A 25,359-nucleotide genomic window follows, 5' to 3' on the forward strand; every position below is an offset into this window, starting at 1 on the left:
TACAAAATACTTGTGATCTTGATTTCAGAAATGAGCAAACTTGTTTGTAGGCACTGATTTTAGACCTCAGTGATTCACTCTATGGATCTGATTTTTTTATACTAAGTCATCCTTAAGTGGCTGTAATCCTTCAGAAGGTAAGTATGGACATCCTTATCATTCTTACTGCGGTGTTTAATAATGGAGCTCCTTGTAAATGCACTTTTGGTTTAGGTGGGGTTTTTTTAGGCTGAGTGGCACTCAAGTCCTGGGCTTGGGCAGCAAACTGGTGATGTTTCTAGGCCCAGAAGGGCAGCAGACTTGAATTGGGTAAGCTTTTAAAATTACTGTTTGCTGAGTCAGGCACACCTTATAGTTCAAGAGCTTGTTACTCTGTGCTTATCAATCCCCACCTTCCTATAGAACAAGCTCAAGTGAGGAATTCCAAGTGGTCATGGAGAGAGTACAGTTGTTGTAACAGGATGTCACACGTGTCATGCCAAGTGCTGCCAGTGGTCTGCTTGTCCCTCAGCCAAGGGCTGGGTAAAGCATGGCCTGATAGCATTGCCCCTTCTTGGCCATGTCCTGTGCAGGGACAGGGAGCACAACTCCACATGCAGCTCCTTTAAAAAATGCTTTATTTTATTTACTTAGCCTGTTGTGGCTGAACAATGCTTTGCTATATTTGTATTCAAATAATATTTTGAAGACAAAACATGAAAGCTGAACCCTTCCTTTCTTAATGGAGAAAGGCAGATCAGTCACTGTTTTGCTCTGACCCTAACCCTAACCCAACCCTTTCTGGTCTGCCTGCAAACACTGCTTTACCACTGCCATTACAGCAGAAACAGCTACATCTGGACCAGTCAGTAAAGAATGATTTGGCTTTTTAAATTAAACTCCTGTTTATAATCCAGAAGGCTTCTTTGTGTGCAAGATCTGCTCATTTATATTTTCTGGGAAAGCCAAAGCAGCACTATGATCCTTCAGTCACTGACAGCGAGGCAGCTGCTGTCCAGCCAGGAGAGCTCCCACTGTTCTGTGGCTGCTGAACACTCCCTTGGCTTTGAGAAAAGTTCTTCACTCGAGGGTTCTGTTGAGTTTTTGCAAAAGCTAAATTTAGTTTATAACATTCATTTCTATTCCATTGTGGAATATAGATGGAAATTTATAGTGGAACAAGGGGAAAATTTGAAAACTTGAAGAACTTTTAATTATTTCAACAGTGAGGTATAAAAATGAGTGTGACACTCCATTCAGTCCTCTTCTTGGGGCTGGGGAATTGGGCATTGACCGGACTGCTGTGTGGTTTTTATCATTAGAAAATCCTAACTATTGCACCATCACAAATGGGTTATTCAGATGCTGTACTGGATGTACTGGCCGTGTTCTCTGGAGTAGGAAGGATGATTTCTTTTAAGTCCTGCAGTAGCTCAATCTTGTGATCCAGTCTTTTTCTGTTTTCTAGAAGTTTCTGGATTTTTTCTTCTGTTCCTAATAGGAAAAAGAGGTAAAAAGCTTTTGTTATTAAGGGATGAAAGAATTTTATTATTATACAGAAGTATAACTAATATAAAATTGATAATATAAATATAAAATACATTACATTTTCATTCACTCTGCAGATACTTGGTTTAAGCTACAATAAAACCTTTGCCTTTCTGCAGCAATGTCTGTAACCCACCACCCTGCACACCTGGTGTCTTCACAAAGAGCTGAACTCTGGCTGCTGAGAGCCTGGCTGGTGTGTCAGGGAAAGCACAGAGCAGGAGTTTGCCATCCATATGCTGAAGTCTCTAACAGAGCTAGTTTTGAGATTAAATTTAAAACATCTCATCATATGTAAAAATTACTAATTTAGCTACTAACCCCCTCTGTTAACTGGCATAGGAGCTTTAATGGTTCTGTTTTCAGGGCCTGTTTGAGAACTCCAGCAATGACATATTTTATATCTTTAAAGATACCATCTCTAAATCACATTCCTAAAGCAAATTTACAAGCCTAATGGCTTTTAACCAACAACAAAATGAAACCTAAAAATGGACAGTTTGGACAGCACCATTCAACAACTTCATTCTCAAAACCACAATTCAGCAGCGTTTATTCTCCTGCTTCTGGCAAAATCATTATTGACAGGATCCTCATGGGATTAACCAAGTTGTTTACCGTATTTGCATAGCCCTGCTTGACTGCATTTCTGCTTCCCTCTGCTGCTTCCATTTCCCTAATGTTAAAGATTATTGAAGTCAGTGAGAGCTCAGTAAGGAACCTTGCCTGTATTCAGAAGCATTACTACAACCTTACAGTGTTAATTGTAAGTTTTAAATGGAGCACCTGCTTTGTTCAGTTAACAGGACACACAGAGGTGCTGGTGCCCTCTGAGCAGCAAGGCTGCTCTGTGAACGACAAACAACTTTCTCAGTGTGTGAGAAGGTTGAGAGTTCAGCTTCTAGTAAGAAGATATTTTTTACAAACTGAATGTATTTTTTTCGTCTTTTGGGGGAGAAGATGTTGAAGGATGTCTCCAAAGTTGCAATGAGTAGAGTGGAGAAGTTCTCTCCATCAGTTTATCCTATGCCCTTCAGCATAAGAGAGCCTTAACTCATTTGAACCAAAAAAAAAATTAAAATAAATAAATAAAAGAAAGTAAAGCACTTTGGCCTTTTTGGCCCTGCTGCCTCTTCCTCTGTGGTGAGAAAGCACAGAAAGCAGAGCACCTGCTGCCTGTTGGTGGATGTGGAAGATGATGGACATGGACACATTTTCAAATACATTACCCAGAGTTGGGTGTGGGTGCTGAAAATGGGCAGCCAGGGTAATGGTGGTGCCTGCTGCCCATGGGAAATTCTGTTAGCATTCATGGAAGAGGGACCTGGTGCCCCAGCCTAGCTCTGATTGAAGAGAAGGAGATGCCCCTTCCCTCTGCACTCAAGTGACACATTCTTGAAGAAGCTGGACATGTACAAGTGGAACCAGGGGGAAAAGCCCACTTAGAGAGTATCTGGGTATGAATTAATTATCAAAAATTAACAAAGCAGCTCAGGTGCTTAGAGCACAGTGCTAATAATGCCATGGTTATGAGTTCAATCCCTATACAGGCCACTTACTTACGAGTAATTAACATGGTTTTCATTCCTTTTGCACCGCTTCATTTTAAGTGTTCCTCTTGGAGCAGTTTAGGATCCAACCTCATTACTGACCTTGAAATTAAAAGGTCTCAGAAAAGAAGTTTGTGTAGTACAGGAAGAATAGAGCTGATTGAGTTGTAGGGATTTGGAGAGGGGACAACTACTGCCCATGAAAATCACATGGTTGTGTGCAGGGAGGTGCCAGTATCAAGAGATTTTCCTGTAAGCTGAGAAGAGGATGAAATAATTGATGCTGCAGTGAAAGAAACAAGTGTGATCCAAGGTTGTGTCACATGAGGAATTCGAGCAGAGATGTTTTAATGCCCTCAGATGAGGCACTGGTGGAATCTTGTGTCAGACAACTGCAACACCAGACACTCCAATTGCTGAAAAAGGAATTTAAATGCAAGAACAGAAGATGGTAGGGAGGAGCCTGGCTTTTTCAGTCAGGAAACAGCAAACATCATCTTCACATACCAAACCTCAACATTAGCTAATTAAAACATTTTTCACCAGAATAAATTAAAGCAAAAGTTAGAACAGCTGTTGGAGAAGGAAATGGGAAGCATGAGACTTGCCTGTATGAAAAACAGCTTCATTCAGCCTTGTTGCTTCAAACAGCTTAGAGTCCAAGCCCCAGAGTTTCCTTCCACACCAGTGCTCCCAAGCAACTGTTCCTGCCTTTGTTTGTATTTCACTTCTGAGCATTAACATCTTGTTTTTCAAAGCACAACTGCATCCCAGCCCAGGTGTACTGATATACTGTATTTCTAAAGATTCAGCTAGCCATGGCTTTTATTTAACTGTTTATATAACACTGAGAAAAAAAAGTTCCTTGGAGTTTTCATTTTAAATTATTGTTCTATCAAAATTTTCATTAGAATAACTTCAGTGCCAAACCCCAGACCAACTGCTCCTCTGACAGCTTTTCTGCACCTACCTGAATAAATATTTGTCAGTATATTTTCAAACAGTCCACAGTCAAACAGCGCCATCACCGTCTCTTCATACTCTGGGGAAAGAGACAATTTGATGTAATATTATTGAGTAAAGGTTTACAGAGCCCTACATTAGAAGTACCACAAAACAGTAATTACTTATTTTCCATCATACTGACTGCTTGAGGTTTTAAGATGTCTTTCTTCTCCTATAATCTGTATTGAGAAAAAAGGATCAAGTTGTCAACTCTTTCCTTTTAGTTTCATGCAGAAAGTTATTCCCTTTTTGGGTCTGCATCACACGAACAGTACATTTAAAGAAAAGTAATATACTTAAGTCATATTTCACTTCAGTGTGCCAGGACTGTGTGATGGCAGAGCTGCTGTTAAGAAACATCCAAGAATTTCACCTCAATTTCCTACCTGAGGCTTCCGCTGAAGCAAAATACAAAACACTCGCAGAGTTCAACTGACCACTGACACACAAGCTGTTCATGAAGGAAGACTTCCCAGGTAGGACATCTCACTTTCCATGCATGTGCTTCAGTTACTTTGCATAAAATAGCATTCTTTATGCAGAGGTATTACTCCTAACTTTGCAAAACTGGGAGGACAACTGGAGAGGAAGGGTTGAACTTTTTCTTAAACTATATTGTGGACAAAGCAACACCAGATTGGAATGCTTAAAAAACAAAGTACTTCATACAAGGTGATAAACCCATAAAAACCTCAGACACTAACAGCTGAGAGTTGTAACAAATCATCCAAAGCCTTAAAATGTACATACTTAGGGATTTTCACTCAGAATAGAGTGCTGATATTAACAGACAGCTGGTCCCTCTGTGAAGCTGCAAGAGCAACACAGACTTACGACCTAAATAAAACTGGGTTCTCTTCAGGACGTCTCTGTTCTCCAGTTCTTGGGAGAAGAGGCTGGACTGAACCTTCCTATGCTTATGCCAACATGGAAAAAGGTGGCTTCAAAAATTCAAGTCAGAAGGTCTCACTAGGGATGCTGAGTTGGCAGCTCTTACGTAATTTTGAGAAAGAAGTTCCTTGCAACTTTCATTGTAAGTGGTCGTTCAAAAATGAAGGTCATTCTTAATCTCCTGCACAGCTGCAGAAATAAGGACTGAGTTATTTAGCACTATGGTATCCTCAGGAAGCTGGCCAGGGCTAAGTGCCTGGGATTCAGATCTGCACCTCTGCTGTGACAGCAGAGTCCCTGCCATGGGTCCCCTGAAACATACCTGTTTCTGAAGTGTTGTCATCCATCAGTTTTTCCTGAGCCAGGTGAAGTGTGTCCAGCATTTCTTCAAATATGTCATCCAGAAGCCCAGCTTGTTTGCACTTCTTAACAAAGTCTATTCGAACTGTTAAAACACAAAAGCATTCTCATACAGAAGTGATCTGCGAAATGGGCTTTGCTCCCTCCAGAAACTAAAACTTTGGCCAAAGCCCTTCCACCAGTAACAAATAATTGTGCAGATCTCTGGCTCCTCCAGCCACCCACAGAGCCCTTTTCAGTGGGAACAAAAATGTAGCCAGGCAAACGTAAGCACAGTGCAGGGTGTAAAATTCTCTAAGCTCTAGATTTGGCTTCATTCATCACAAACAGCTCCACAACTCTAAATGTGCCATTCCTAAAGCTCGTGATACCCCCTAGTGATTGGTCTTGCTTGCATTTTCAGCAATCTTTAGGACCAAGCAGGCTAAAGCACAGAAAACAGTGCAATAAATGAATCAGATTTGGTAAAAATTGAGGCTACAGTTAATCCAAGTGATCCAGGCAACTAAACTTTTTTTATTAAAGCCCATTTTATATACCTACTTTATCAGATTAGGATTGATGAAGAAATAACCTGTTTTCTTTATCTCAGAGCAGCAGGTCAGTGACAAGTTTTAGTACGATCAATGCAATGGGCTGTTCAAAAGCAAAGAGCCATTGGATGGTTCACAAAAGTCTGCCAGTTTCCATTAAAAAACAATGTTACATTTTACTGGAGACATTTGTGAGAAAGAAATGCCATTATTTCTGGATTCTTTATGTTTCCTGTTCTTTACAGTGGTAGTGAAATTCAGAAAAAACCCACTAGGCAGCCACTTGCAATACCATGCCCATACATTAAGCATATCCATAGTGAGGTGAATAATCACCACTAACACATTGTAAACTTCCAAGTGCCAACAGAATCCCAACAAGCATTTGCAGCAGGAGCTTCAGGATCACAGGAAAACTGCAGCACTGAAGGATAGGTCCTGTGATCCATCTCACTGTTGTGACACCATATGTATGCAGTGAAACACTGTATTGTGTTAAGCACCCTGTGTACACCTAGGCTTCCAAAGGTAAGCTGTGCTGCCCCCTCCTCAGAGCACGTCCTCTGTTAACGCCTTCCAGGGCTCCCAGTTTGGATTTAACAGTACTGATAGGGAGGAGGGAGGCAGAGGCACCCCTGTCTGCAGGAGACAGAGCTGAATGCAGCAGCCAGCCAGGCTGGGGCCGTTCCCATCTGAATCACCAGCTCACAGCACACAGCAAGTCTCACTCGGCCAAACCACAGGCATTTGTTTGCTGCACAGTTATTAAGACATTCTGCAAATCAGACTTCTACTGCCACGCCAGAGCACAGAGAGCCACTCATCTCAGGAGAATCATAAAGATACATTTGCAGCACAGCATTTGCTACCAGCCATCTCGAAGCTCTGCACTTCAACATAACAGATCACAGTACCTCCAAGCTGCTCCATGAAGTTGTTACCAAATGTTCAAAACCTCCTTAACACTGAAGTTGTGCTAAAGAGGGGATCCTTTCTTCAGTCCTGAGGTCCTGCAGGGGATACTCCTAACCTTATGTGGACACCTTGATTCTATGTTGTGTGTTGCTTAGATACACTCCCTACATACATAATACAATTTATCCATTATCATAGATCCCACCCCAGGCTCCCAGAGACTCAGTCCTTTGTTCCATCTATCACTGCATTCTTGAGCCATATAACTTCTTGTCTTTCCACTGTCCTTGCTGGAGGAGCAGTATTTGCATGCCTTGTCTCTCTGCTAAAAGTTTCACAGGCACAGTAAAAACTGAATTAACCCTTCTGGTATCAAAGTGAGTCTCACCTTTATGCCTATTTTTTTTTCTTTTTAGTATTCCTAAATGGTTTTCTTCAGCTGTCTCTTCTGTACTCTGTAAGAAAATCAATACACTTTATTTTTACATCATACTGACACTTACTGCCCTTCTCATTATCATATTCGCTCTCAGCAGAAAGATAAAAAGCAGTCCACATTTCTGAGAATACAGTCAGCTTCTCTGCATGGCCAACAATATTCCTCTCCAGACATTCTATTTTGAAAATGGAAGCAAAAACCGCTTCAAAGCAAAAACGCTTTAAGAAAAGCCAAACACCTGGGACACCATGTTCTTCAACCACTGCATTTGCAAATAGCAGAGAAGTTAACAAATGCCTGCTGGGAACTCCCAAGGCTCTTTCTGACCTTTGTCAGAGTACTTTGATAAGTAAGTCCTTTGCTGTAGCAGGTGTGGGTCCCCTGTTCTAGTACTACTGAAATTCTGAATTACCATTTCTTCTGTGATGGTGGGAGATGTCAATGTGCGTCTTCTTTTCTTATTAGCTGCACCTAGGAATCAATAAACAACAAAGTAACAAAGGTGACAACCTCAGACTGACCATCACACATCATTTAAATTCCCTTTTTTCCCAAAAAGCTACAGAAGTGAGGCACTTTGAGTGGCAAGTTAAAAGAATGTTTCAGCTTCCCCAAACACCTGACATTTCAGCAGAATTCACACTGTTTAGATTTAAGAAAACTGCAAGCATGAACCAACCATTAGGAAAAGTCATTATGCAAATCATTATAGCATTAGGATATCACTTAACCTTTTCAACTCAGTAGATTTTTAATTGTGGCAGAGTGAACGTATTCCTCCTGGCAGCAGCATTACCTCTAGACAGGTAAAAAAAGACCTGTTTGGTTTATTTTCCAAACACTTCTTACATATGTTAATTCACCCTCAAAACTAAGACTACGTAGGGAATTATTTAGGTGTCTCAAAGACATACAAATGGCATTAGATTTTTCATCAACATAAGGATCCTCCCAGAAAACCTCCAGAAGCCATTTGACTTGTAAGATTAGCATTATTTATGCTACAAAGTGTTTGTAGCAATGTGGTATGAGATCTCTGAAAAATTATCTCTGCTTTCCACAGCATGCAGCAGACTCTTGCCAACATCATAACTGGCAGCTTTTGGAAACAGCTACAGTATCACAGGCAGAGAAGGACAGCTCTGGTAAGGAAGTCAGCGAGCAGAGAAAGGCAGAGAAGAGTGCAACCAACCACCAAAACTTGAATGTTTGAAGTACAGTGGGGTTGTACTTCCCCTTCCCTGTTTATTTCCAGAACCTCTGGGCAGCACTTAGTAAGGCCTTTCCTGTTAGAAATCATCCTATCAAGCGGAATGAGGAGCCACTGTTGTAATGCAGGCTGTGGAAACAAGTTTGGGCTTTGGGCACTGGTGCTGCACATTTGCATTTTTCATGGCTTGAAAGGAAGTTGGTCTCTCACTTCATCCAAAACAAACCTGTAAGGCCTAATTTGGGGCAGTGTGGGAGATACTGCTGTAGGTACACCAAGCGTTCCTTGCTGTCCAGCATGGTATTTTTGACACATGATGGGATCTTCTGAGTTCTCCCTGATATCTACTATAAGGATGCCTTATACAAGAGGAACATAGTCTGAAGAGCAGCCCAAATCCTCTTGCTCTGCACAGTGCTGGCTGCTCTCCTGCATTTAACAGCCTTTACTCTGTCCACATCCAGCTCTTCCAGTTAAAGAGAGGTTGGAGCCTGTTTCCAAGTCCAAGCTTCTCTCCCATCCTTACTGCACAGAGCTGCAAGGAGAGTTCTTGGCCCATAAAGCACCTTATCCCCTTCCAATCGCACAGCAGAGTGCTGACATTGCAACACAAGAATGTTGTATGAAACAAGAATAAGGAGATCTTCCTTGACCCCATTTTCTGCAAACTATGAAGCAAGAGACACTGGGCTTGGGGAACCAAGTGTCTTCTACTCAACTCTCCCACTTGCTCCCCACTTCCCAGGGTACAGCAAAAAGAAAAAAAAGGGAAAGCTACTCTCAGGAGGTGAGAGAAGCTCATTCAGGAGGCAGGGTAGACACTGCCGGCAGAATCCATTTACCCCTCATAAAAAAGAAGGTCTCTGAATTAAGTGCCTCTGGAAGAACTCCTCTAGGAGAAAACTCTCTTCTCAGGGAACACTGTAGATGCAGCATTTGAAGACACAAAAACCATCCAGTATCTAAAGGGGGCTCCAAGAAAGCCAGAAAACTACTTTGTACCAAAACATGTGACAGGACAAAGGGAGATGGCTTCAGACTGAAAGAGAGCAGGCTTATGTTAGATATAAAGAAATTCTTTACTGTGAGCCTGGTGACACTCTAGAACAGTTTGTCCAGAGAAGTTGTGCATGCCTTGTCTCTGGGAATGTTCAAGGCCAGGTTGGATGGGGCTTTGAGAACCCAGACTAGTGGAAGGTGTGCCTGCCCAAGGCAAGGAGGCTGGAACTAGATAATCTTCAAAGTTCCTTCCAGCCCAAATCATTCTGTGATTCAACCTTGTAAGACTTAAGCTCTCCTTATGAACAAGCTGGTCTAGAGGGCTGGACCCAATGCCTGAATAGAATCTGGTACTGGAAACAAAGCAATCCTGGGCCTATCCAGTACTTGTACCTGGGACCCTGGGCAGCCCCAACAGACACTAACAACCACTAGACCACAGAAATCAAAATAATTTTGAAAAGGGAAGAAAGGTTCAGAACTATGGATAAGTAAAAAGCAAAGCTACTAAGCAAACTAAGAAGATGCATTTGGTTAGTGAACCACAGCAATATCAAATACTAAACAGAGTGTAGGTCTGGCTAAAAAGCCCTAGCCCTCATGATTAAAAGCTTAAATAATAATCACCTAACCCATCCCTTAAGTGTCATCAAGCTAGAGCAAGACCGGGTCAAGATTAGCCAAAATTTGCTAGATTTCAGTGAGAGCACACTACTGTCAGCACAAGTGCTCACAGTTCAATGGAGTTCAAATTCAAAGCAAAGGCCAGTCTAGGACCCACTTCACTGTGAGCAGAGTTGTATGCACTAGGCTAACAAGGTCCAGCTTTGGTTGGGATTCCCAAATACCTCTGAATCAGGAAGGGCCAGGACTGCCAAATGAAGCTGCATTTCTGTAGCACAGGAAGCAATCCTTAAACAGGGCTTGTACACCCCTTTTGTTACACTTAAAAAGCTCTTTGGGATCCTTCAGAATGAAAGGGCCTATTTTAAAAACTACTGCAGTGAATACAGAAGATGCAAATATGAATGCCTGCATAACCACAGATAAAATCCCAAGGTGACCTCTCTTGTAACAGCCCTCTCCTTGATAAAACAGTGAAAACTTGTTCTCCTGTCTCACATGGACCTTTCAAGCTGCTTGGGCCTACTTGCCCAAAGAAGAGCAAGAATGATTCCATGAAGGATTTGGTCCATTGTGGTTTAAGTCAGTTTTCAAGGAGATTCAGGGAGGATTAAATTTTAACTTTTCCCACTTCAAAAAACCTTCTTGATTTTTGTGCATACATGTGGATCTCAACCAAACCACTCCTGCAAGATTAGAAATCCACCTCTCAGTATGAAGGTGGTAATATTTATCTGGTTCATATGAATTACTGACTGTAGGATCCAAACTATTAAAACAAATTAAATCAATGAAGTCATTAAAGAAACTCACCACAGTGATTGGTCCTATTCCCTGGGTCATGTTTTGGGCAGAACACTCTAAAATTTAAGTTCAATTTCAAGAAAAAGAGAAGAAGTATTAATAAATATGCAAACAGAGTTATGTTGACCAATTTTAACAGGTATTTTCCCCTCTTTTCACTGAACACAAACTGAAAGACAGTTAAAAAAAAATCAGGATTTTTGTTCAACACTACCCACCTCAGAAGCCCCCTGCTTTAAAGTCCTGTGCATGCACAACCTGGGATCTGTACTTCTCCAGCTCCAGTGGACCCTCAGCACTGATGCTCTGAATGATCAGTTCCATCAGCCCACCCTGCCTGGGCCTGCCCCCTGACACATCTCATGTGCGTGGCAATCACTGTGCCAGAGACACTGAAATGAGATTAACTCTCCTGAGGTGAAACATCACAGTCCTGACACTGTTCCATCATAGCCACTGTGGCTCTGTCTCCTGGCCCTGCCCCACATGGGCCAGGAGCCTCCTCGGACACATCTGCTCAGTGTCACCTTCCATTGCTCAGCCCTGCAGGACACTGAGCAACGTGAACTCCTTGGAAGAGGCAAAATGCAACGAATTTGTCTAAAAACATTCCTTATCTCTTGGATACAATAATGTGCAGAGAACATGAACCAGCTTTTACAATGTGCCTTTCTTACAGAAGGATCCCAAGTAACTTTTTAAGCAAAAATGCCTTTGTCGGGAGCATGGCTTAGTTTATCTCTTCCTTACAAATCTATTTGCCAAGACTGCTGTAATTTTTAAAGGGAACTGCATTTACTAGGACATTTTCTAATTAATATCATTCTTTAAACAAAAGCAGAAGCACTGCCCTTAGAAATGCAGACTGTTGCCTTGATGAGGGATTTCTTTTGCATGAAATGCATCTTGGAGCACAAAAAATCAGATTTAGGTATGCCTAACAATGCAATCAGAAAGCTATATACTTGAGACACCTTATTTCTACTGAATTTCTAATACTGCCCTTTGGAGAATGTTTTTAATTCTTCCCCTCCCTTTAGTTCTAGCCTTTCAGTTAAAAACAACCCATCCTAAGCACAAGAACATGTTATAAAGTACAGACAATAATTTTAGTACTCAGGCCACTTTATTTGGAAGCACTTCCCTACTATCATTTTTGCAAGACAGCAGCACAAATTGCACTTACTTCTCCACCTCTACTCTTATTGGCCACTTCCACAGCACCATATGATTTCTCTTTTTATTCTGCTTAATTTGTTTTGATGATCACTATTCATCATCACAACGCTGGCAACTCAGAATTTAAAACCACCAGCTCTGCCCCTCTGTCAAAGGAATTCTCTCTTTTCAGTATATTTCACCATGAAAATGTGCAAGGGCTGCCAATCCATGCCCACTGTTTTTCTGATCTACTCTCCAGTAATTTCAGCTAGTCACAATTTTTGTGCTTTATTTATGCCATTGTTACTGTGCAAAAGTCTTTAGGTTCAAATCCCTGAAAGCTGTCTTAGTATCTTTCTCTAATCCAGTGCTTCCCCAGCTCTTCAATACAGGTTCCTATAGCCTAGTTTCCTAAGCTATCAGTGTCAAACAGTGACTTAAAACAAGGCATTTTTAAGGGTCCCTCTTCCAAACTCCAAGGTCACTAGCTCCAAAATGCCACCAAACCAAACTGTATATGCAAGCACTTCTTTATCAGTTTGTATCTAGACTGCTCTCAGCCCCACTTGTTTTTCAACATCTTGAGTTCAGTCCTCTTGAGCCTGAGTTATCCTTTTTTAAAGCTCTAAGATGGGAACCATTTATTCTGCAATCATAGAAAGTTTCCATTTTCCCATTTACAGTCTTTTATGAGCTTTGCATTCACAAATATTTTAAAAGCATCAGTTAAACATCCCATCCTCCCTTCACTGCTGGGCTTACAGCCTTGCACAGATGCATTAATTTTAGACAGAGATCACTGCGAACCAACCAGAAGGGCAAGTGTCTGGACTCTTGCATTGTCCTTGACAAAAGGACTCATCTTCCACTGCTACCAGGGACTGCACTAGTCCACCCCTTTCTGAAACAAGTAGTGATCAGATGATCCCCAAATTAATCTAAGTCTAACATGATTGTGATCTCTTTGGCCTTGCACAGAAATGAGCACCACGGCTTTTATGCACTTCAGACTTTACTAAACATTTCTCCCACAGTTTGTAAAGACAGGATCAAGCACCACTGTTTAGGAGAGGAGAACTAATTTCCTTCCCTACAAACCCCTCTAAACCCCACGCACTGAAGCCCCTTCCCCCGGGGCTGGCCGTGACAGCCAGGGAATGCAGCGGGTACCGGTAGACACCGTTGGCCTGGTCGGTCTCCACGGCAGCATCGTCGCAGAGCGCGCAGAAGAAGTGGTAGCTGCGGCGGCACGCGCTCTCCTCGCAGCCCACCGTGGCCCCCTTCTTGCGGCAGAAGTTGCACACCTGCAACGGGACGGGGTTCACCAGGTAAATGCCACAGGCAGCTACTCCAGATTCTGCCAGAAAGGGCAAATGCCATTCTCTCTGGGAAATCCAGTGTTCCATTGCAAGTCATCTCTGTGGCAAATTCACTCCTGCAAACTCCTACCCATGTCATTATTTGAGCTGCCTTCCTGCTATCTCACCTCTATTTCATACTGATAAATTTGTCAAATGAGGCAGAGTCACGTGAGGGCACTGAGCAACCTTCCCAAGTTATTTCAACATTAATACGTGTTAATGTTTGTGTTTATATTTTCTAGGCTAACTTCATAATGAAAAGAGCTCCACCCAGGCATAGGGAGGAGGGCTGCTGAAGACAAAGGCAACTAAAAAAAAATCTTCATTTAAATAATCTTATTTCTGCAAAACTCAGGTGCTCCCTTTTACAATTGTGGATTGCATTCTTTTGTTTCAGGCATTGGCTTAGTTCTTTACCAATGTATCGGGAAGCTTCGACTAAGGACACAAAGGCCAGAAAAAGCCCCACCTGCATTTTAATACAGAATGAACTAAATTTCACCAAACCAAATGTTAAATCAGTGACTCCAACACTAAACCTGTAATTTCCCTAATCTTACTAGATCAGAAGGACCAGCTACTTTAATGCATGTATTTTTTAAAGCACAGAACAGCCCAGACAATCTTCAATACTACAAGATAGAACTAACTGCAGATTCAGAAATATTTCCTTACCAGTCGCTTTCCTCTCCTGAGCTCTTTTAACACTGAGGACACATCAAACCTTATTCCCAGATTATCTGGGTTATGATCTTCAGATTCCACGAATCCTGAGGAAAATAACTAAAGACAAAAGAGACAATTTAAAAAAATAAGAATGATTCAGTCACCAGTGCAGGAAAGAGACAAGGAATACATTTTTTCTTCTTGCACTGCCCTGCCTAAGGAGGCTGATTTTTCTCTGTGTTTCCAAGAGGTTTCACCTACACTGAACAAGAAGCTGTGCTTAAACATTTCTGCAGTCTAAAGAAGTTTCTCCTTCCACATAGGAGATTTCACATAACCTGAAGGTAAACTAAGAAAAGATAATAAGGTGAGAAAGTTAACTTATTAAAAACATGAACAAGAAATCTGAAATTCCAGGGTGCCCAGACTAAGGATAAAATCTTCAGGCAACAGACCTCCAAACCTTGGACATCTTATTACATGCTCAGTTGTTCAGACCTCCAGCTGGATGCAGCATTTCCCTGTAATAAGATTTCCATACAGCCCTGTGCTGACAACAGCTGACTGCAGGAAAAAACCAGAAACACTGCAGGCATCCTGGGAGAAACCCACTAAAAATGCACACATTTTAATGGCCACTTCAACTGCCACAGAACTGCTGAGCCATGACAATGAGTGAGGAAGGGGAAGTTCTTGGCATTTTTTCCTAAGCATTATATGTAGCTAATTCAAACAAAAGGGACCTACCCTTTCATGAACTAACAGGCACAGTCTGTCTGCTCAGAAGGTGATAGCTGACTGCTATAAAACCCAAACAGTGCAAACAAGCCTAAGGCAGAGAAATGAGTAAAGATGTTGGGAGGAGAAAGAAAGGAGAAAGAAGAAAAGAAAAATCACAGAAAAAGAGAGAGAGAAAAGTTTCAACATTGGAGAAACGTTAAAGCCATAATAAAACCCATTTCAAACAAAACTAACAACGCCATTGTGAAACATTCTGACAAAAAAAAAAAACAAAAAAACAAACCAACCAAAAAAGATAACAGAAAAATACCAAGAACCAGTTTCACCAACATTCTAGAGTAAAGGGGAGACAATAAGAGTAGAATTGCAACATACTTGGAGTTTTACAGATATTTTTATATAATCAACTTCTGATATTTTTATTCCTTATTTTAAATAAGCCACACAATGGACAGTTTTTTAACTATCAAGTGATATGGGTATTTTCCTGCAAAAGTTTAAATACACACCCTTCTGTGGTCTGACAATCCTCATCCAAGAGGATGAGTCTCAACAGCGTCTCAAGAAGATCTATTACTGTTGCTAGACCAGATGTGGTCTTTGTGGTGTTTTCATGTGTCTGGGACCACTGACCCTCAACAGACACACATGGAAACACCACAAATCAACAGCTCAATCTGTGCAGACACATCTTCTCCCACTCCAAAACCCTGGCCAAGCCCAATTGCTTTTCACAGCTTTCTAATCTAATATAAACTTGCCGGTTTGAGTAAGCAGCCTAACAATCCAGACATCATTGCAAAACCAAAACCAGGTAAGCAGTGGAAGCTTCCCCCTTATCTCTTCAGTACAGAGCAGCTGAAGGCACTCACCAGACAATCCTGATGAGCTGCAATATCTCTCTCTGTGGCAATATACATCACAGAGCCGGCCTCCCCTTCTGAACAAAATGCACATGTTCTTCTCACCATCTTCGCCATTATCTAGGAAGCACCTAGAGCAGGAAAACTGGGACAAAACACAAAGCAATTAACGACTTCCATAGGCCAAGCAGGACAGAGGAAAGCAGAGCCTGCCAACACCTGCCCTCTAACTGCTCCTTCACCTACATGCCCTGACCCTTGGTGCTTTGCTCCTCCAGTAACAACCACCAGTAGAACAGGATAAGCCTATTCTTGGCACAGCAGGGATGGAAACCAGATCCCAGGTGCTCCAGCAATTAGAGCAGGAGTGGTTCAGTCATAAGGGGTAATACAAGAGTTTTCAAGCTTGCTTGGCAATATCTGCTCCAAAATCAGATCCAAAGGTAGCCTGGCAAGTCATGCCCTAAGGTGAGAAACTCCTTTTATTTGGAGGAGAGCAATCACTCATGGTGTTTTCTTAACCTACTGCTGCCACATGTGGGTCAGCAAGTCAACAAAGGACAAAAAAACAGCTGCCCTCAAGCTTTGCCAGTGCCTTCCAGGAGTTCACAGAAGACAAGGAAGAAACACTAATTTCTTACTGTAAGAAGGATGTAGCAAAGTAGTGTGGAGAGGTCTGCAAGTAAATTGGGGCACAAGAAAAAATAATCATAAATGAGATACCCGAACATTCTCTCTCAACAAGGTGAAATGCTAACAGGAGTGACAGAATTTTCCCTGAGCCCTGGGAATTGCCCCAGGGGCACCTGTTACCTTTTCCTGGCCATATCCACTCAAGTCTTAATTGTTCTTCTTCACACAGTCTTTCTCCAGCAGCTGTAAAATTCTGAGGCTAGCTACTTACTTCAGAAAAGCAGTCTAAGTGTTTCTAAGCCTTTACACACATCCCCCACCAGCAGGTTAGACTATCACCCCCCAACATTTGTAGCAGAAATTTTACTTTGTCTGTGTTTTTCGTGTGAGTCCACCACAGAAATCTTCAACAACTTCCCACTCCTGCAAGGCGTGATACTCCAAACTATCCTCTGCTGGAGACGTCACCTCTGACAGCACCAACTCCTGTATGACAATGGGGAAGAAAAATCTGCATTTACATTCAAGAAACAGGAAGATCTGAAGTTAAATTATTCTAGTGAGAGGTAGCAAGGCCCAAGTACAAAACAGGCAGGAAATCTCATAGTTCAACGAATCCTGCAACCTTTTTCTGGGTTTCAACAGACAAATTGTTGAAACCCAGAAACCTAGTTCCCATCTCCCTTGCATAAAACAGGCTGGGTAGCCCCAAGTGAAAACACCACCAAAGCAGAGGATTTTTATATGTTTTCTCCCCTCTGGCTCACACTACTGACAATTTATTCATAATCAACAAGTCACTTTGCCTTTGCACACAGCTGGAGTTTTTTTCCCCCTCTGTCATTCTATGTCTTGTAAGCAAAGCAATACCCATCTAAACACTGACCATCATATCAGTTTCAGAACCTGAGCAATAAAAAAATACAACAGAAACAAACAGAAACACAAAGACATATTAGTACTAGAATAGAAATGAAAGAAATCTAAAAATAAGAATGAGCTAGAGTTTGAATGGCCTAGAACACAGGAAAAGCTCTCTGCAGCAAACCAATACCTGGAATCAATGCAGACACATAGGCCCTGCTCAAGCCCAGCAAGAGGATCCAGCTCTAGGAATTTTTTAAGGAAGAGGCTAAAGGTGGAGTCTACAGTCCCTGGTGTTCTTACACGCTCCGGAGAAATCCTAGTGCTGATGGAGAACAGAAGAGACTTGATCATGGTCAGCCTTAGGATTCCTCCAGCACATTTGTAGGAATCCTGAAGCAGTGGAAATACAGCTCCTGGCCATCCCTCTGTGCAGAAGCAGCCAGCCTGCACCTACCGCCTTGTTTAGCCCATATCCTGTCCCTCCATGGTGAGTTTGTCCTGGCTGGATGCCAGGCACTCCTCCAAGCCACACTATCACTCCCCTCCACAACTGATCTGATCAGGATGGGAGAAAATATAAGAAAGGGTTCATGGGTTAAGGACAGGGAGAGATCCCTCACCAAATACCATCATAGGCAAAGCAGACTCAGCTTGGGGATAATTAACTGAATTTATTACTAACAAAATCAGAGCAGGATAATGAGAAGTAAAACAAATTTTAAAACTATCTTGCTCTCACCCGTCCCTTCTTTCCAAGTTCTACCTCCTTCCCCCAAGAGGTGCAAGGAGATCGGGAATGGGGGTTACTGATGATGGTTATCCATTACCCATTGTTCCTGGCACACTCAAGGAGAGTCCCTCCCACTGGAGACAGTCCTCCACAAACTCCTCCATGAGTCCATCCCATGAACAGCTCTCCATGAGCTGCTGCAACACAGGTCACTCTCCCATGGGGTGAAGTCCTTCAAGCACAGTCTGCTCCCATGTGGGTCCCCCTAAGGGTCACAACTCCTACCAGGAAACCTGCTCCAGTGTGGGTTCTCTCTCCATGGATCTGCAAGCCCCAGACAGGACCCTGCTCCATGGGCCTCCCATGGGGTCAGAGCCCCCTCTCAGGCATCCACCTCCCCCACAGGCTGCAGATGGATCTCTGCATCCCCACAGACCCCCATGGGCTGCAGGGGCACAGCTGCCTCACCATGGGCTGCACCAGGGGCTGCGGGGAATCTCAGCTCTAGTGCCTGAAGCACTTCCTGCCCCTCCTCCAGTGACCACGGCGTCTGAAGAGTTGCTCCTCTCATGTATTCGCACTCCACTCCCCTCTCCCCACAATTACATTTGCCCAATAAGTTTTTTTCTTTCCTTCTTAAATGTGTTACCACAGAGTCTTTACTATCATTCCTGCTGGGCTCAGCCTCGGCCAGCAGAGGGTCAGTCCTGGAGCTGGCTGGCATTGGCTCTGGAAGCTGCTGGAAGCTTCTCACTTGAAGCCACCCCTGTAGCCTCCCTGCTACCCAAACCTGGCCATGCAAACCCAACATACCCCACAGGAGCCTGTGCTCCTCCCGAGCTCTCTGCTGCACAGTACACCAGGAAGAGGATACAGAGCCAAACTAGACAGTGGAGCTGGCTGGCTGCTCCTGTACAAGAAGGGAGAGGCTAAGGGCAGGTTTCCAGTTTCACAGTTTAATTACATTTCATCTGAACAATGCCTTGCTTTTGCAGGGCTTAAGCACGTCACTCAGGGATTCCAGTGTCACTCAGGGATTCCAGTCGACACTCCTGGATCTGTCTGAAAAGGCAAGAAATCCTTGCTCCTTGCTCCACTCTTCTAGTAGCACTCATGACAGCATTACTCTCTTACTATTTCTCCTGCTGTCTCTTTCTAAAGTCGAGGAATCTGAAACTATTTAGCTCTTCCTTTTTATTCACCTCTATTCCTTCTCTACTCCTCCAGCTACACTCCAAGAGGAGCAAATCACTTTCAAAAGGATGGGCTACCATTTACACTACAAAGTCACAACATCACTCTGTATTTTTCTGCTCTCCTTAATAATTCTCACTATTCCAATCACATTTAAGCCTTCTCCTGAGTGCAGAGCTGACACTTCCAGGGAACTGCTGCTGGAAGCACAAAGCAGCGAAATAACCACAAAGCTCAACCAGCAATGGGGCCCACGGTGGTCAGAGCAGATACAACTGGGTGGAAGGCTGGTGGTTTGTGCTGCCACGGGTCTGGGGAGGAACACAAGGCAGCACGAGAGCCCTGTGACCTTTTTCCTTCTCTTGCTTACCAGGAAATGCTTTGTGGCAATTGCACCTCCGGTGTATCCCGTGCAAAGACCACAAACAATGGGAAGTGCAGAAGTACCCTGATTTGTACCTAACTGGAGGGTGAGAATTCAACACAGAAATCAAAGGGCCAGATCCATGGATTTGTCCTCCTGCCCCCCCTAGAAGGGACGCCCCTGTGAGAATCACATACTTGTCACAGAATCAGTTAGGTTAGGAAATACCTGAGATCAACAAGTCCAAACAACGACCCAGCACTGCCCTGTCAACTAGACCAATCTTACACAGTATTACAGTTCCCCAAATCTCCTTCTTAAGTGGGATCAGATTAAGTAGGGAGGACATCAGTGTTATGGTTGTTTCTCTGCCACATCCATCATCTTCCACTTATCAATGCTGGATTTTCACCTGCTCTTTTACAGTCAATCCCTTGCTGTCCCAAAGTCCTTCTGCAACCCTTCACTTACACTGTCAGCACCCCAGGGAACCCAGGGGCCCTAATTCAGCTGTAAGATTTAGGGGCCCTTCTGTTGCCCTCTGCTCATGACAGAGCAAGTGACGCTGCAAAACAGAAGGCAGAGCAGCAGCTGAGAGAACAGTCACACCTGGCTGCTTCTCCAGTAGCTGTGCCATTTCCTAGAAGCAGCACTGCTGGTTTCGCTTTTTTATCTTTTCACAATAGCAACTAAAGGGAAGAAAACGGGAAAGGAAACAGAAAGTGAAAAGTGAGAACAGTGCTGGCAAGAGCGCAGGGCTTGCGCCACTTTCAGCAATCCTGCTGCACCATTACCAGTTTGTCCAAGCACTTGATCTCCAGACCCAGTTCTGAGAGCATCCTTGTATGCATATATACATCTTTTACACATCTTTACACAAGAGCAGACTAAGCAGACAGAATCTCTTTGCATATCCATAAGGGAGTGTTATAAATAACTAGGTAGTTGTTGGCTTTTGCTATTATGTACTGGCTTTTGCAAATTATTATCAACCACAATCATTTTGATAGAGTATAGTTTGTAATCACTTTTAACTCCTTTTGATACAGTATCATTTGTCAGCTTTTTTGTGGCCAATGCCCTGGCCCCTGTGTCGCTTGTACCCTCAGGACATCATTTATGGATGAAATTTTAGTTTGTGGACAGTGATAGTTTCAACTTTCATAAATATTAAAGTGAACGCTGTGTTGTGCATTGTAATGTTAGCTTTCACAGAAGTAGCTGTAGTTGTGAATGAGTAACCAATGCTTTTATGTTTGTAACTAACTGACAACAATGAAAACAACTCAGATATATTTGTGAAACAGCTGATGTTGATGTAAAGTACTTGTGGAAGCAGGTAAAACTGTCTGCATGGTCAGATATTTAAGGAACGGGGCCCTTGTGAGGAAGAGACACACACGACCCCCAAAGCGGCACCCACAGTTACTGCACATACTCTAGAAAGGCAGGTCAGGGGTCAAACCAAGCTAAAGAATTCCCAGAATGTCTGTAAGCTCAAAGAAATGCCTGAATGTGTGTAATTTTTATGAATATGTATTTAACCAATGCAACAGAAAAAGCATATAAGAAGAGTTATGATTATGAAGGCTATAGTTAGCCGATGTGTCGCTGGCTACGGCTACACACCCAGTGCTGTTATTGCCCCTTTTTATCCCTTATTAAGCTTTTAAAAATTTTAAAAGAGTGAGGCTCGTTTCTCACAGGGAGTAAGGAAAAGAACGCAAGTCCCCTGACTTTCATCACGCTATTGAAACCCACTGCCCCAGCTCCTGCTCTGCTCTCCTCTTCCTTCAGCGCAGTGCACGATTGGATCTATGGAAGTAGGAAGAAAGAAAGAAAGAAATCACGCAGCTGTTACTCCCCACTCACTGTGTCCCTCGTTTGCGCTTTGTGTGGAAAGAAGCACGGCTGGACATGCCATGAAACACGACCGACATCCGCTTCCCATTCTCCCCATACCAATACAGAACAAACACATCCAGACTTGGCAAGGAACAAGAACGAACGAACAAAGCTGTCCTTCTGATCACGTTTCACTAGCGAGCATCTCGTTCCAACCCCCCAGCCGCGGGTAGGGCACCTTTCGCTAGACCGGGCTGCTCAGAGCTCCATCCAAGCCGCCTTGAACACCGCCAGAGATCAGATACCCACAGCTTTTCCGGGGGCCTCGCTGGCCGGTGCCGCAGCACTCTCACAAGTAAAGAATTTCTCCCTACCACCTCCTCGGCCCCCGGTGCCGCCTCACGGCCCCCCGCCCCCTCCGCTCAGCCGAGCCCCGGCACGGTCCACTCACTGACACTGCGGGGGGAGCGGGGGTGCACGACCGGCGCTGAGGGGGCTCCGCGCGCCCCCCGCCCCGCGGTGGCACTTACCGGCCCGCGAGAGCCGCCGTCCCGCCGCCCCCTCCCCCGCCCTCAACTCTCCCGCGCGGAAGTGAGTGTGCCCGGCCGGGGCATGGAGCATGCGCAGTATGGCCCGCCCATGCTCCGCCCCGAGCACCCTCGCGGCGCTGATTGGCTGCGGCCCCGGCGTGGCTGGCGGGAAGGCGGGCCTGACATAAGGGAGGCGTGGCCGGGCCACCCGCACATTCCGGCATGCCGCGGGCACGGACCCGGTTTCGATACCCGTGCAGGCGCTGCCGCGGCCGCCGTCGGGCAGCCATTTCCCGAGGGCTTTCGCCATGAGAAAAGCCCAAACCCGCAGTCCTCCCCATGGCCGTGTTCACTTTTCGCTGATTTCAGAATCACAGAACTACTGTTGCACCTAAACCTCCCCGGGCGGAGCTTCCTGTCACTCGTTGCCAGAAAGAAGATGCCGACCCCGCCCTGCCTCCGCCTTCTTATCCAGCAGCTCCAGAGAGCGGTAGGGTCACCCGTGAACTCCCTTTTCTCCAGACTAAACGTCCCCATTTCCAGTAGCAGGTCTGCACAGGAGTTCCGCTCCTGACCTTTCCCCAGTCCTGCTGCCCTTCTCTGGACACGCTCCAGCACCTCCACGTCCTTCCTGATTTTAGGGGCCAAAAAAATTGAACACAGGACTTGAGGTGCCAGTGCCTCACCAGTGCCAAGTACAGGGGCACAATCCCTGCCCTGTCCTGCTGGCCACACTATTGCTGATCCAGGCCAGGATGCCATTGGCCTTCTTGGCCACCTGGGCACAGCTGGCTCGTATTCAGCTGCTGTCGATGAGCACCCCCAGGTCCTTTTCTGCCAGGCATCTTTTCAGACACTCTTCTGCCAGCCTGTAGGACTGCCTAGGGTTGTCGTGGCTGAAGAGGAGGACCTGGCACTTCGTCTTGTTGAACCTCCCCCAGAGAGCTCACCAATCACATTAACAAGTATATTCTGGCCCATCAGGAGGACACATCAAACAAAACATGGAGCTTTTAAGATCAGTTCCCTTGACCAGCCAGATCAGCTTTGGCTTTTCAGTACTGCTGGTATCATTCCAGCTGGTTTCCTAAATCCCTTTGCACCTGCCCAGCTGTAGCATATCAGAGCTAAGGTCAACCCCTGTGTCCAGGCCTGAAATTAGATTATATCTATTTAGCCAAATGCTGCTACACAATTCCAATTCCTACATCTATTACCTAGGTGATAGTCAAATAAGTCAACATGATTCAAGCACCCACAGGTGAATAAATCTTAAACTAGTAAATTCTTCCTCCTAAGAGAAGTCCATTCTTCAACACAGGAAAAAATTCTCTGTGGAGCAAAATCAAGTTGAAAACCCTGGTGCACTCTTCCTCCAAACCGTTGCGCTATCAAGCCATATAGCTCTGTGAAATACAAAGAGCAGGAAGTAAATGCTCAGTGATTTATTGTTTTAAAAAAAAATCAGTTAATATGCTCCAGTCTCATTTATTTTATACTTATGCCATGATTTTCATCTGTCTTTGCATTTGTATGCTTAATTTGGGCGTTAATATTTATTTCCATCGAGCCCTTATACATCCTCACATTTCTACTGTCCCTCCATAGGGACCGTCCTGCTCACTGAAAGATCTGGGATTCACATCTCAATGCAACAAATTCCCATCAGGCACTCTTCATTTATGATGCCCCCAACAGGCTGATGAGAAGTCCCAAATGTGCCATTCCACATTCCATTTGAGTACTTCACTAGGAATATCTTCACCTGTTTTTCCACCAGTGCTTGTGCTCGGTGCTTCTACACACTGGTCTGCTAAAGCACAGGTGACAGGAGGGGTTGTGCTCAGGAATGTTCCTATCTGTGAGCTGTGACAAGCAGAGGAACAGTCAGTAGAGCAGAGAGAGAGCTCAGGTGAGCACTCCTGTGGTCATTACCTGCAGAGGACACTTGCAGGGCACCCTCAGCAGAACTTGTTCTAGTAATACTACAGAAGCAGGCAGAAATCACACCTTCTAAGGTGATTTTTCTCATGGATAGGTTATGATCTCTGGTCTGGAGGAGGAGAACGAAAAAGCACCAGCCTGGAGACAGACATGATAAACCCAGCTAGTCAAAAAGCCCCATCTCAGACACACACCTGTGACATTACACTCAGAGCAGGCTCTTCTGTAACTGCAGACCACATGGAGCAAAAAAGTGCTGCCTTTTTTGAAACATCAGGTCTGTTTTCCTGTGTTAAGAAACAGGGCTTTTCCTCACCAGCCCAGTATCATTAATTCCTACTACTGATGTGGAATATATAATCAACAGCAGTAAAATGTACCTTCTTTGCCCCCCTCCTGATGCTTTAGCAACATTCCCATCTTCTTTTCCACATCCAAGTCAAGCATAGACACAGATGTTTTCTGCATTTCCATTTGTTTAAAAGGTTAATACCACTCCTGGGTTACCACGGGTTTATCATACACTTTGGCATGTCTCTGGTTAATACTGGAAGATGTTCCCCCAAGGCATATTCCCTCTGAGTAGAGAAGTCTTCAGTGAAGCAAAAAGCAAAGGGATTGAGTGCTGTCTTCAGCTAACACAGGGGCTGATCAGGGTGAGAGTGAGTGGCTCTGACCTTCTGAAGAGGTACTGCACCAACACCAGGGTAACCCAGCTCTTCTGCATTTATCCCTGAAGATGGGTGGTAAAAGCCCACACAAACCCGGAGTGCGATGACTGGCACCAAAGCTGAGGATGTTTGCTCGATGGATGTGTCAAACTCTCAAACAGACTTGTGGGAGAGAAGATCTGAAGTTTCACTATAAGCAGAATGGTTCACGGGTCTGTTATCTCTGTTAAGGATCCACTTTTAACATGCTGAAAGTCCTCATGCATGCTGAAACTTGAAAAATTCAAGAGCATCATGTGTTACAATACAACCCCATGATTTTTAAGCTTGAAGCATCCAAAACAAACTAAAACCCCCAGCACTTAGGGTCACAGATCCCATGTTTGTCCACAGTTACACAGCACTGATACAACCCAATTAAAACAGAACCCTAAGCCATTGCCTCTTGGTCTCAGAGCTGAGAACTGGTTCCTGCTTCTCCTCCATTTTGCAGTATAGGCTTAGACATAACCAGGCCAAGACCTATATTTGTTCCAACCATTTCTTTGAAAACCCCCACAGGAACAGGGTGACATGGGGAGCACTGAGGCGTATGGACTTGGAATCTGGGATACCAGCCATGTCATTAACACATGAATAGTGGGTGGTTCTTCCAGGGCTCATTTATCAAGGAACAAGGAAATGTGCAGGTACAAGATTCTCATGTTTACCTTCTCCAACAAAGGTAATGTGACTTCAAGCCAATCATTTTATTCTATAAATGACAGCCTGAGTGAGCCTTTTTTTTTTAAGCTCTCATGCTAATCAACTGGCTGTACGGCAGTGATTTCGCTGTGAGCTGGGATGCTCTCAATGTTACTCCTCAAGGCTGAGAGATCCCAGATTAACTGCAGGTCTCTGGTAAGTGACTGATGTCACACACAGCCTTGTAC

General features: G+C 44.1%; 1 protein-coding gene across 3 annotated transcripts; it reads right to left on the reverse strand.

The window, feature by feature from the left end:
* Window positions 1-600: 600 nt before the first annotated feature.
* On the reverse strand, window positions 601-21,795 carry PHF11 (PHD finger protein 11). Of its 3 annotated transcripts, XM_066313275.1 has the most exons (13): window positions 21,471-21,795; window positions 17,337-17,471; window positions 16,650-16,768; window positions 15,659-15,794; window positions 14,055-14,162; window positions 13,189-13,322; window positions 10,867-10,913; window positions 7,633-7,691; window positions 7,170-7,236; window positions 5,296-5,418; window positions 4,048-4,119; window positions 2,146-2,203; window positions 601-1,473 (listed from the first exon to the last, which is right to left on the reverse strand). In XM_066313275.1, the coding sequence occupies exons 4-13, from the start codon at window positions 15,764-15,766 to the stop codon at window positions 1,413-1,415; spliced, it is 837 nt and encodes a 278-aa protein (XP_066169372.1). In that variant the 5' UTR covers window positions 15,767-15,794; window positions 16,650-16,768; window positions 17,337-17,471; window positions 21,471-21,795; the 3' UTR covers window positions 601-1,412. The 3 variants fall into 3 exon arrangements, with proteins under 3 accessions (XP_066169372.1, XP_066169371.1, XP_066169374.1); XM_066313274.1 differs by lacking the exon at window positions 2,146-2,203 and having other exon boundaries at window positions 21,471-21,791; XM_066313277.1 differs by lacking the exons at window positions 2,146-2,203; window positions 4,048-4,119.
* Window positions 21,796-25,359: the final 3,564 nt, after the last annotated feature.

This window comes from Sylvia atricapilla, chromosome 2 (genome assembly GCF_009819655.1).
Source record: "Sylvia atricapilla isolate bSylAtr1 chromosome 2, bSylAtr1.pri, whole genome shotgun sequence".
Classification (NCBI taxonomy): domain Eukaryota; kingdom Metazoa; phylum Chordata; class Aves; order Passeriformes; family Sylviidae; genus Sylvia; species Sylvia atricapilla.

Bases quoted from the DNA above. Each gene is read 5' to 3' on its own strand.
- PHF11 (XM_066313274.1), bottom strand. From the start codon at position 15,766: ATGGCGAAGATGGTGAGAAGAACATGTGCATTTTGTTCAGAAGGGGAG. The intron at 14,163-15,658 runs GTGAGTGCCTTC...TTTTGTCTTTAG, and splicing joins CAGCTCATCAGGATTGTCTG to TTATTTTCCTCAGGATTCGT. The intron at 5,419-7,169 runs GTGAGACTCACT...GTGTTTTAACAG, and splicing joins AAAAAAAAATAGGCATAAAG to TTCGAATAGACTTTGTTAAG.